The 13,755-nt window shown below is 37.2% G+C and overlaps 1 protein-coding gene across 2 annotated transcripts in view; it reads right to left on the bottom strand.

Annotated features, from left to right (window-relative positions):
- Positions 1 to 13,755, bottom strand: part of otud7a (OTU deubiquitinase 7A) — a 290,260-nt gene that overhangs the window by 95,242 nt on the left and 181,263 nt on the right. For both annotated transcript variants that reach the window (XM_059945829.1, XM_059945827.1), the window contains 2 exons: positions 6,889 to 7,059; positions 3,715 to 3,933 (listed from right to left, as the gene is read on the bottom strand). In XM_059945829.1, the coding sequence (XP_059801812.1) occupies positions 3,715 to 3,933; positions 6,889 to 7,059 (390 nt within the window). The remainder of the gene's footprint in view (positions 1 to 3,714; positions 3,934 to 6,888; positions 7,060 to 13,755) is intronic.

The following is a 13,755-nucleotide window of genomic DNA, read 5'->3' as shown; positions in this document are numbered from 1 at the left end:
CATGTGGACTCAAACCGGCCCATGTGGACTTGGCGCAGCCAGTCGAGATTCAGGCACCACGGCGCAGAGGCAGACCTCCCAAACAGAATCCGACCCAGAATGAGGACATTGGGGGGTGTATTGCCGGTTCTTGGGGGTGGGGGGTTATGTGGCGACCCTCTTCCCAGCACACCCGAACCGGCTCACAAAGTGGCGCGTGCCGGCATTGAGGCCGGTCCCAAAGAGAGCGCCAAGCCTGTGTCACCAGCAAGGGGAAAAGCCCGCGTGCGGGATGGGACTGTGAATACGCATTCCCACCCGGGGATGGCAGGAAAAGGAAGGCTTTAAAGCAAGGCCGCGAAATTTGAATAAACCTCTTAGTGTCGTTAGTTCAGCGCTGCGTGTAGCACACCGCTACAACCCTAAGTATGATTGAACCAAAGATCAAAATATATTGAGAATGTACTCTATTTCTGCCTTGTTAGTTCCACTATTACTCCTGTAACTTTACATGTCCGTACCTCTACACTTTTGTTACTACACTGTATTTGGTTTCTCATTTATTGGAGTTTGGGGCTTCTAATCCCCTTTGTAAATGACACTGCGTAATGTTGAAAGTCGACGTCAATGTGGTAAGAATGAAAAAAGGGATTACTGTAGGATCGCTGCACATGGATAGTTAATGAGTGATGCAAACCCATTGGGTGAGGAGGGGTGTTTCTGTACTGTGTTCCATTTGAACATGAAATTTAAATGGCTGAATGTAAATATACTCTAAATATACTTAAAAACATAGAAACATACAAAACCTACAGCACAGTACAAGACCTGCGGTCCACAAAGTTGTGCCGAACATGTCCCTACCTTAGAAATTACTATGCTTAACTATAGACCTTTATTTTACTAATCTCCATGTACCTATCTAAAAGTCTCTTAAAAGACCCCATCATATCCCACTCCATCACCATTGCTGGCAGCCCAGTCCATGCACTCACCACTCTCTGAGTAAAAAACTTACCCCTGACATCTCCTCTGTACCTAATCCCCAGCACCTTAAACCTGTGTCCTCTTGTGGCAACCATTTGAGCCCTGGGAAAAAGCCTCTGACTTTCCACACAATTAATGCCTCACATCATCTTATACACCTCTATCAGGTCATCTCTCATCCTCCATCGCTCTGAGGACTAAAGGCCGAATTCACTCAACCTATTCTCATAAGGACCATAGAACCATAGAACATTACAGTACAGTACAGGCCCTTCAGCCCTCCATGTTGTGTCGACCCATATAATCCTCTAAAAAAGTACTAAACCCACACTACCCCATAACCCTCCATTTTTCTTTCATCCATGTGCCTGTCCAAGAGGCTCTTAAATACCCCTAATGTTTTAGCCTCCAACACAATCCCTGGCAAGTCATTCCAGGCACTCACAACCCTCTGTGTAAAAAACTTACCCCTGATGTCTCTCCTAAACTTTGCTCCCTTAATTTTGTACATATGCCCTCTGGTGTTTGCTATTGGTGCCCTGGGAAACAGGTACTGACTATCCACCCTATCTATGCCTATCATAATCTTGTAGACCTCCATCAAGTCCTCTCTCATTCTTCTATGCTCCAAAGAGAAAAGTCCCAGCTATGCTAACCTTGCTTCATATGACTTGTTCTCCAAACCAGGCAACATCCTGGTAAATCTCTTCTACACCCTCTCCATAGCTTCCACATCCTTCCTGTTGTGAGGCAACAAGAACTGAGCACAGTACTCCAAGTCCGGTCTGAGCAGGCTCCTATATAGCTGCAACATTACCTCTTAGCTCCTAAATTCAATTCTACGATTGATGAAGGCCAATACACCATATGCCTTCTTAACCAGAGTCAACCTACAGAGCAGCTTTGAGTGGCCTATGGACTCGGACCCCAAGATCCCTCTGATCCTCCACGTTGCCAAGAGTCTTACCATTAATACTATATTCTGCCATCATATTTGACCTACCAAAATGAACCACCTCACACTTATCTGGGTTGAACTCCATCTGCTACTTCTCAGCCCAGTTTTGCATCCTATCAATGTCCCACTGTAACCTCTGACAGCCCTCCACACTATCCACAATACCTCCAACCTTTAGGTCATCAGCAAACTTACTAACCCATCCCTCCACTTCCTCATCCAGGTCATTTATAAAAATCATGAAGAGTAAGGGTTGCAGAACAGATCCCTGAGGTACCCCACTGGTAACCAACCTCCATGCAGAATATGACCCGTTGACAACCACTGTTTGCCTTCTGTGGGCAAGCCAGTTCTGGATCCAAAAGCAATGGCCCCTTAGATCCCATGTCTCTTTACTTTCTCAATAAGCCTTGCATGGGGTACCTTATCAAATGCCTTGCCGAAATCCATATACACTACATCTACTGCTCATCCTTCATCAATGTGTTTAGTCACATCCTCAAAAAATCCAATCGGGCTCGTAAGGCGCGACCTGCCCTTGACAGAGCCACGCTGACTTTTCCTAATCATATTATGCCTCTCCAAATGTTCATAAATCCTGCCTCTCAGGATCTTCTCCATCAACTTACCAACCACTGAAGTAAGACTCACTAGTCTAGAATTTATTGGACTATCTCTACTCCTTTCTTGAATAAAGGAACAACATTCGCAACCCTCCAATCCTCCAGAACCTCTCCCATCCCTACTGATGATATAAAGATCATTGCCAGAGGCTCAGCAATCCCCTCCCTCACCTCCCACAGTAGCCTTGGGTAAATCTCATCCAGTCCCGAAGACTTATCCAACTTGATGCTTTCCAAAAGCTCCAACACATCCTCTTTCTTAATATCTACATGCTCAAGCTTTTCAGTCTGCTGAAAGTCATTACGACAATCACCAAGTGAATACAAAAGTATTCATTAATTACCTCTGCTATTTCCTCTGGTTCCATACACTCTTTCCCACTGTCACACTTAATAGGTCCTATTCTTTCATGTCTTATCCTCTTGCTCTTCACATACTTGTAGAATGCCTTGGGGTCTTCCTTAATTCTGCCTGCCAAGGCCTTCTAATGGCCCCTTCTGGCTCTCCTAATTTCCTTCTTAAGCTCCTTCCTATTAGCCTTATAATCTTCTAGATCTCTAACATTACCTAGCTCTCTGAACCTTTTGTAAGCTTTTCTTCTTGACTAGATTTATTACAGCCTTTGTACACTACGGTTCCTGTACCCTACCATAACTTCCTTATCTCATTGGAACGTACTTATATAGAACTCTACACAAATTTCCCCTGAATATTTGCCACATTTCTTCCATACTTTTCTCTGAGAACATTTGTTTCCAATTTAAGCCTCCACTTTTCTGCCTGATAGCCTCATAATTCCTCTTACTCCAAATTAAACACTTTTCTAACTTGTCTCTCCAATGCTATTGTAAAGCAGACAGAATTATGATCGCTATCTCCAAAATGCTCTCCCACTAAGAGATCTGGCATCTGACCAGGTTCATTTCCCAATACCAATTAGAACATGCGTATATACTTTTTCTGTATATTTTAGTGCAAACCACTATTTATTAGCAGTATCATTTTATTTTGGAGCAGCTTCAAATTTTGACTTTCTATTATGAATATGATTGAATGTAATTTGTGTATATGGCAAACAGCAGTGATCCTAATAATCTGTTTTCATTGTATACACTAACATCATCTGCACCTCACATTAGCAGATTCATTTTAAGGAATTTTCTCACCTGCCTGTTCCAAGGCGACCATCGTTGATTGTTCAATCAAATCTCTTTCAATAAAGCTTCGAAAATCTTCACTGTAGACATTTAAATCAGGTAGCTGGAATGTGTAAATGGGCATCTCTAAAGGAAACTGTTCATTGTTGCATTCATTTGCCACTTGTGAACGAGCCAAGGACACAATAGCTGAACTTGCATGAGAAATTCCACGTGAGAGGCGTTTTTCTGTATTGAATAGGGAAAGACAATTAATCAGCAACCACTTTATAGTGAAAAGATAAATCCAGTAAAATACTGTACATCTCTATGTGCAGGAAATAGCAAAACCAATGAATTGACAAAGAAAATGGAAAAAAAGAAAATGGTCAGGAAAAGGCATTTTTTCTGATAGGCAAGCTAGATATTAGTGATAAAGGGATTTTCAAGTTAGTGTTTTAAAAACAATTATGTACAGTTGAATCGAGGATGCAGTACACTAGCAGATATCAGGAATCACTGAAGTAAAAGATGAAGTTACACTCTTGTGACAATCCGGGGTCAGAAATTTTATTCACTTTTGAAGATGAAGTGACATTCATGGGTTTTCTTTTTCAAAGAACTCTGTTCAACAAAGTGTTCCAAAGAATATTATACAAGGGTTTAGAAACAACTTCATGCATGGTGAAGTAAAACTATTCAATACTGAAAACACTCAGCAGGTCACATAGCATCTGTCAGTAGAGAGAGGAATTGATAGTTTTCCCAAGATTAATCTAAAATTGGAGAATATTTTGTCAAATTATCATACTAATATTTTGCTCTGCTCTTCATTGATGCTGCCTAACCAGCTGTGTATGTCCAGCATTTTCTGGATTAATTTAAGATTTCCAACAGTTAAAATCTTTTTGCATTTTGAATAAGGCAGATATTTTTAGTTGAAGAAAGGTTTGTCTATCAGGATTCTTTTGTTGCTCATTCCCTCTTGCAAATAAAACTTTCATTAGAGTACAGAAATTTTAAACAAAATTATTGAGATACAATGTGGAGTAGGTTCTTCTAGAACTTCGAGCCATACCACCCAACAATCCCCCAATTTAATCCCAGTTTAATTACGGGATAATTTACAATGACCAATTAGCCTACTAACAGGTATGTCTTTGGACTGTGGAAGGAAACTGGAGCACCGGAGGAACCCATGTGGTTTCGAGGAGAACGTACAAACTCTTTACAGGCAGCAGCAGGAATTGAAGCTGGGTCACCCATACTGTAAAACATTGTGTTCATGTGATAAGTCTTAAGGGGATTTTCAGATTCCTGTAAATACTGGTTAAGGTTGAGTCTGTGTGGTTTGAGAATGGCTGCAGCAAGTTTGAACAGCTGCTCTTTGGAGTGAGATAATGTCTCCTGATTTTTCACACCTTTTGGTTTCGGGTTAAAAAGCCCACAAAACCCACAAAAGGATGCCTCCTGAGTTTCCACACCTTTTGGTTTCGACAAAAGGCGGTTGCTGATGGAGATTAGACAAGACATTCCTTTCTTAATTACAGCATAAAAGTTGGTGGATGTTCTTATCTTTGTAGCTAAGTTTTGGCTCCGACAAATCAGGTAGGACAGTCCTTTCTTAATTAAAGTGGCTGAGTGTCTATCAAACTGATTGTCTTTTTGCATCAATAGTCCACTTACTTGACTGGAATATCTATTTTGTTTGAGGTGATTAAGTGGTGTTTGTCTCGGACTATCACTGTTGCTGGACGTGTGGGGGTTAGCTAGAAATTGTTTTCTGCATACGTGACAAAAATGGTATAAAAACTCTGTATCTCTGTGCTTCAACAGAGAGACTTCTGTGGCTGACTCTGTGAGAGTGCAGAAGGAGGGTTCTCTCTTGTAGCTTGCTACTAATAAAGGTGGAAAAGAATCAGCTGTGGTTCTTGTTTCATTTCATTGGGTTGATCACCGTTAACACATGGAGACATACAGCTTAAACCTATAATAAAAATTATGCAAAGTTATGATTGTACAAGTTGAAGTTAAACAATATCCTAATTAACTTTTGGCAATTATCCTATTATTGAAGAGGTTTGCATGCCCATGGAATTTGAAGATATGGGAAAACATCAGCAAAGGAGAAGTGGTTTTGGTTATCTGATATGCAGATACAACATCCCAGCATTCAATTTCTTTAAGAGCAAATGTTCACTTAGGTATTTGGGGATAGGCCTCATTCAGAATAAAGCAATCCTGACAGTTTTTGATTCATTTGTTCATGTTTTGGGATCCGGACATCTTGTCAAGAACATCGATTATTTCTCACCTCCAATTATCTTAAATTGAGTGGCTTGCTAGAACATCTTGGAGGGCATTTAACAGGAACAAGTATATTAGAATGTTTGGAGTTATATGCTGGCTACTTAAAGGTAGCAAGCTTTCTTCCCTAAAATGACAGGAATCCAGTAAATCTGTGGTCACTATTACCAATAACTAGTTAACTCCTACAAATTTGTGATCATTCATTTTATATTCCAAGGATACCTGGTGAAATATAAACTCTGTTCAAATTGTTAATCAAGTCTCTCTCTAATCAATTAACTACTATGCTGTTGTCATATTCTGTAAAATACGACTTATTTTAGACTGATTTTCGGCAGCAATTTCAGCAATGTTGCCCAGGGAGCCTGACTCATATGAATGTAGAAAACTTCAACAACAGTGAGAACAAAGCACAGCCAGGTAACTGTGTATAAGGAAAGTAGAACTTGCTTAGGAAAGTAGAGTAATATAATTCAACATTAAAATAGAAAATGCTGGAAATACTTAGCAAATCAGGCTACATGTGTGGAAAGAGAAACAGTTACACAGTTACCTGGCTGCGCTTTGTTCTCACTGTTTTCGAAGTTTTCTTCATTCATATGAGTCAGGCTCCCTGGGCAACATTGCTGAAATTGCTGTCGAAAATCAGACTGAAAATTTTACTCTGTTCCTAGTTAAAGAATCATACTGCAGCAATCATACTGTGATCAATAAAAAACTGATGGGTTTTCTTTGAGTTTTGTTTGATACCTATAGATTTACCAGGAATTTATAAGATCTTCCATTTTTGTTTGTAACTCCAGTTGTACAGACACTTGGCAAATACTTAAGACAGTCAAAATATCTTCGAAATTGTTCAAGATGCTTGTAGGAACACTGGGAAACCATGATTACCTTGAGCAAGCTCATCTGGTCTCTGTTCACACTTGTTCACCTGATTGGATTGTTCTTTCTCTTGTTGTTTGCAGAAGCTTCCTTCATTGAACACACGAGGCAAGTTCCCAGTGTGAACTTGCCTAAGCTGTTCAAAGTCATTCAGTGCTGCACTCAGATCCCAATTCTTTCCTATAAATGTAAAATTGTACATTAGTCCTTATTGTTTAAATATAATCAACATGAAATCTATTCAGCTGATGACCAAGATATACCAGTTGGTTGAGTGATGTCGCAGCAACAAAAACCTTGCATTCAATATCAGTAAGCCCAAAGAGCTGATTGTGGACTTCAGAAAGAGTAAGACAAAGGAACACAAACCAATTCTCATAGAGGGATCAAAAGTGGAGATAATGAGCAATTTCAAGTTCCTGGATGTCAACATCTCTGAGGATCTAACCTGGTCCTCATACTGATACTGATGTAGCCATAAAAAAGGCAAGACAGTGACTATATTTCACTAGGAGTTTCAGAAGATTTGATTTGACTCCTAAAACACTCAAAAACTCCTACAGATGTACTGTGGAGAGCATACTAACAGGCTGAATCACTGTCGGGTATGGTGGTGGGGTAACTGCACAGGATTGAAAGAAGCTACAGAAAATAGTAAAATAAGTCAGCTCCATTATGGGTTCTAGTCACTATAGTATTGAAGACATCTTCAAGGAGCGGTACCTCAGAAAGGTAGCCTCCATTATTGGACCCCCATCATCCAGATCATGCCCTCTTCTCACTGTTACCACTAGGAAGGAGGTACAGAAAGCTTAAGGCACACACTCAGCAATTCAGGAATAGCTTCTTCCCTTCTGCCATCTGATTTCCAAATGGACATTGAACACTGCCTCACTTTTATTATTCCTGTTTCTACAACTATTTAATATACATATGTATACTCACTGTAATTCATTTATTTTTTTCTATATTTATCATGTATTCCATTGTACTACTGCTGCTAAGTTAACGAATTTCACGACATATGCCGGTAATATTAAACCAGATTATGATTCTAGTCTGAGCAGCCATGACCTTTAAGGTACCCATTGGGGACTAGATCAGGATTACCTGCTATTTTAAGCAATTTTAGAATCAATGAGAAATTACAAGCCACCACACATACACTATTTGTTTATATAAAAACCTGAATGAAAGTGATCACCTTAATGCAAGGAGGAGCTCACTAAAATGAGATCTGGCTTCCCTTGCTTCCTGGGGGGGTGGCACGGGGGGGGGGGGGAGAATAGGCAAGGTGGGTGCAGGATGAATTTAGAACTCATGCTAAAATGTTGGCTACTTAAAGATTGGTGAGAAGGAACTGACGTTGTAATTCTTTAGAATTCTTTGTCCCAGAAGTTTGCTTTCTGTAAAATGTGTACATGGTTGAGATAACTTTGAAGGTTACGTTCGTTGGCCTCAATTTCTCTTTCACACCTAAAGGCCAGATCAGACTTACTGGATCTATGACATACTTCTGTTCTTTTACCAGGGGAAAAACACAACATTAATTATACCTTTTGCAGACACTAACATACACACATGTACTCTATTCACTTACATTTTAATATATTTATACCAGGAAATCACATTCCATGCACATAAAATATGGTCTACTTAGAACCTGAGAGCTGTATAAGCAGTGAATTCAGTTTAGATTAAAACAGTTATAACTCCTGAAAACAATGTTGACATGGTATTTCACATTTTGTATATACAATAGTTTCCAGTTAACTGAGACACATTGGGACCAGTATATTTTGGCCCTATTAAAACAGCTACCCCAATTAGCTGGTTTCATGGAAATCAGAATCAGAATTAGAATCAGACTTTAACCGCCAAGTACCTGTGCACATACAAGGAATTTACTTCCGGCAGATGTTGTCTCTCTGCTCATAACAATAATAATGATAAATATAAATGAAAATATAGATTATACATACAGGTAGTGCAATCCAAGTAATAGTTAGCCGACAGTTAACCGGCAGTTAACTGTTCAGCAAAGTGACCGCAGTAGGGAAAAAACTTCTCCAGTGCCTATTAGTCTTAGTCTGGAGGGATCTGAAGCGCCTACCAGACGGAAGCAGTTCAAACAGTCCGTGCGCAGGATGGAAGGAGTCCTTTATGATGTTCCCCGCCCTCTTCTTCAACCTGGAAGAGTACAGGTCCACAATAGAGGGCAGGGAGGAAAAACATATGAAAAAGACAAACTACTGTTCACCTGAGTAACAAACTACATATGTAAATGAAATACAGAACAAATTAGAATGCTACCATACTACTGCAGTACTATAAAACTGTGTATGTGCCAAATAGCTATCAACAAAGGAATTCATCCAGTGTACACCACTTTGTTCTTTTGGTTGACAATAAATGCATAAAATCAGCACAGGCACCAAATGCAAGATTATGGACTGCCTTCAAACAGTGCATTTCATGATTGCATCCTTTCTTTCTTTTTCAATATTTTTATTGATTTCTTACATAAAAGCATCCAGGGTATAGTAAGATATATATATCAGATATATAATATATATCGATTACAATATATTGAAATCACAGATGAAGTTTAATTACCGCATATCCATATAGATTAAATTTAAACATAAAAATTGAAAATAAATAAATTTATTATACAAAAAATCTAAACCCACTACCAGCAAAAAAACAGCTGTCTGGTTAAAAAAAAGGAAAAAAATCCTTAACATATAGTAAAACATATTATTAGCCAACATCTGTGCTTAATAGCAAATCAAAGATTTTGAAAGTAATTCAAAAAAGGTCCCCACAATGTTAAAAAATCTTGCCTAGGTTCAGAAATTGAACAGCAAATCTTCTCTAAATTTAAGCAAGACATAACATCATGTAACCATTGAGTATGAGTAGGTGGAGTAGCATCCTTCCTGGCTATAAGAGAAATAAAGGCCAAAATATGCAAGTCATGAGTCTCCAAAATAATATAATTTCTTCCAACAATACCAAATAAGTCAGTCGAAGGATTAGGCTTAAATTTACTTTAAAAAGCACCAGAAAAGTTTGAAATACTTCCTTCCAATATTTTTCAAGACTCGGACAAGTCCAAAACATATGGATTAGTGAAGCTTCTCCATTATTACATCTATCACAATAGGGAGATATATCTGAATAAATACAACTCATCTTTAGACATATGGGCCCTATGAACCACTTTAAATTGTAGAAGGGAATGACGGGCGCATAACAATTAGGTATTAACCAATTAAAAAATTTCATTCCAAGTGTCCTCAGAGATTGAAATCTGTAAATCTTGTTCCCAAAGATTTTTAATTTTATCTAAAGGAATATTTCTCATTCCCAACAACATACCATAAATATTAGATATAGATGCATTATAGAAGGGTTTCAAATTAAAAATTATATCAAGTAAATTTTTATCTGGACTGTTAGGAAATGTATGTACTTGAGAACGCAAAAAGTCTCTAATTTGTAAATATCGAAAAAAGTGAGTTCTTGGTTGACTATACTTAACTGACAGTTGTTCAAATGAAGAGAGACTTTCTCCAACAAACAAATCATAAAAACATTTAATACCCAATCTATTCCACTCTTTAGAAACTACATCAGAAATAGAAGGTCTAAAAAAAAGTTAGAAAAAATAGGACTGCAAAGTGAAAAACTCAATAAACCAAAATATTTTCTAAATTGTACCCAAATCCTCAAAGTGTGTTTAACAACAAAATTATCAGTTAAATTAGTTAAAGAAAAGAAACTGAGGATCCGAGAAGAGAAATGATAGAAAATTTATTAACAGAGTTAGCTTCTAAAGAAATCCAGACCAGACAGTCCTCTCAATTAATATAATATAACCAAAAAGTAAGATTCCGTATATTGCTTGCACAGTAATAAAACATAAAATTGGGTAAGGCTAAACCTCCATTCTTTTTTGCTTTGTGAAGATGAACTTTGTTTAATCGAGTAATTTTATAAATTCCATATATAAGAAGATATAATAGAATCCAAAGAATCAGAAAGGATTTAGGAATAAAAACAGGTATGCCCTGAAATAAATATAAAAATTTACACAAAGTATTCATTTTAATACAATTGATTCAACCAATCAACAATAAAGAGAGGGGTAACCAACTTGTTCATACCTTCTTAACATAATCCAGAAGTGTAAAAAATTTTCTTTAAAAAGGAATTTATAATTCCTTGTGATTATTACACCTAAATAAGTAAAATGATTTCTAATTATTTTAAAAGGAAGTTTAGTATTAACTAATACCAAATTATTCAAATGAAAAAGTTCACTCTTATGAAAATTAAGTTTATATCCTGAAAACTGACTAAAGCTACAGAGTAAAGAAAGTAAAGAAGACTGCACATTAGAAATGTAGAGCAAAAGGTCATCAGCATAAAGTGAAACTTTGTGGGTAATACCCCTCCTTAAAATACCAGTGATATAATTGGATTCCTGGAAAGCAATAGCTAAAGGTTCTAAAACCAAATCAAAAAGCAAAGGACTCAAAGGGCAACCTTGTCTAGTTCCACAATGAAATTTAAATGGTTTAGAGTACTGAGTGTTAGCAAGAACCTGAGCGGAGGGAGATAAATAAAGTAATCCATTGAATAAAATAGGGCCCAAAGTTAAATTTTTCTGAAGTTTTAAATAGATAATTCCATTCATTCAACCCGATCAAAGGCTTTTTCAGCATCTAAGGATATCACACATTCTGAAATCTCTTTAGAAGGAGAATAAATAACATTCAGGAAATTACTAATATTAAAGTGGGAGTATTGATTTTTGATAAATCCAGTCTGATCATCAGAGATAATAGATGGTAAAATATTTCAATCCTATGAGCCAAAAGTTTAGATAACATTTTAGTATCAGCGTTAAGCAAGGAAATAGGTCTATAAGAAGAGCATTCAATTGGGTCCTTATTCTTTTTAAGAAAAAGCAAAATTGAAGCTTCATAAAAAGATTGTGGCAGATGTTTTATCACCATTAGCTTTACAAATTTTTTTAATTTGACATTTAACTATAAAGGTCTTTAATTGGTTAGCTAACAGTTTACCCATTTTTTTCTTCATGAACACCAAACTGGCTTTTATCTTTAAAAAGTTGCATTTCAATTGGATAAGTTGGAAGCAGATCGTATTTAGTTCTAATTTCAACACATCTTTTATATAAAATAGGATCTGGAGCCAAAGCATATTTTTGGTCTAATTGTTTCAACTAATTGGCTAATTCAATTCTCTCCTTATTAGCATTTTTCTTAACACTTGCGGTAAAGGAAATAATCTGATCTCTAATATAAGCCTTAAAAGCATCCCATACAATAAGACTAGAATTCTTTTCTAGTTTATTCTCTTAAAGAAAAGAATAACTTGTCTCTCCAAAAATTTAAACAAAAATCTTTATCTGATAACAAAGTTGGATTAAAATCCCAGAATCTGTTTATTTGGGAGACACCCGGAAGGTTCAAAGATAAAAACACAGCAGCATGATCTGAAACAGCAATTTATTTATATTCACAGGATCAAACCAATGGAATCAGTTGGCTATCAACAAAAAAAAAATTAATCCTTGGAATACGAATGATGAACATGAGAAAAAAATGACTACTCTTTATCTGTTGGATATAAAAAATGCCAAACAGCAACAATATCACATTTCATTAGAAAAGATTGGATAAAGGAGGCAGACCTACTACAAGTCAGTCGTTTAAGAGAAGAACGATCTAAGACAGGATCTAAACAGCAGTTGAAGTCTCCTCCTAAAACCAAAGAATATAAACTTATGTCTGGTAAAAGCGAAAAAAAAAACGTTCTAAAAAAGCCTGGGTCATCTCTATTCGGGGCATACAAAGTAGCAAAAACCATTACTTTATTATCTAATTTCCCTACTCCTCTTGCCTTAGTCTGAAAGGAGGAATGGAAAGCTACACCTTTCCAACAGCTGAAAAGACACAAATTATCACATAAAATTAACCACATAATCTATTTTAAATATTACTTAAAAGGAAGGTTACAATAAAAACCACAGGAATGTATATTAAATCTAAACGATGAGCTTTAAGATAAAGTAACCAAGCAACAAATAAAGCTAAGAGAACCAAACAGCTGATAGAAAAAAAGATGTTTATTCCTTTTTGAGAAAATTTAGGATTTAATATTAATTCGCCAAAAGGTTTGCAAATTTGCGTGAAAGTCGGCCTCTGAGAGCAGCGGGGGAATTTAAAAAGCGAGCTGAGGCTGAGTAAGAGCTTCACTCCAGGTGAGGTAAAGCCGGGTAAGCTCCTTTAATTAATCTAATTATCTTAGGAGTAGGTAATGGAGGCAGCAGTTAGGGCAGTTGAGTGCTCCATTTACAGTATGTGGAAAGTCAGGGCGAGCATAGCTGTCCCTGATGACTACACCTGCAAAAGGTGCATCCAGATGTAGCTCCTGACAGCTGGATGAACTTCGGATCATTCAGGAGGCAGAGACAGAAATAGACAGGAGTGTCAGGGAGATAGTCACCCCTAGGAGTCAGGAGATATTGGAGTATTGGAGTATAAAAAGTATTATGGAGTATAAAACTTCTATCGTTTGCTGTGTAACTAGTCAGTCTGCTATGCATGTACCCAATTTAGTAGAATGAAGTCTTAGGAATGTAGAAGACGGGGGGTGGAGTTTCAAGATGGCGGCGTAAGCATCTGCCTTTTAGGCGCTCTTTATTTTTTTAACTATAATCACCCTTTAATTAGACCTTTTCGAACTTAATCATATGAGTTGCTACCTTTGATTGACCCTTTTTTCCTAAAATAATAGTTGATCTAATCTTGTCAAACCTAAAATGGCTACAAGTAAGAA

This window comes from Hypanus sabinus, chromosome 21 (genome assembly GCF_030144855.1).
Source record: "Hypanus sabinus isolate sHypSab1 chromosome 21, sHypSab1.hap1, whole genome shotgun sequence".
Taxonomy (NCBI): Eukaryota; Metazoa; Chordata; class Chondrichthyes; order Myliobatiformes; family Dasyatidae; genus Hypanus; species Hypanus sabinus.
The sequence above is the reverse complement of the archived record's forward strand: the minus strand, read 5'-3'. Positions and strand labels throughout refer to the sequence as shown.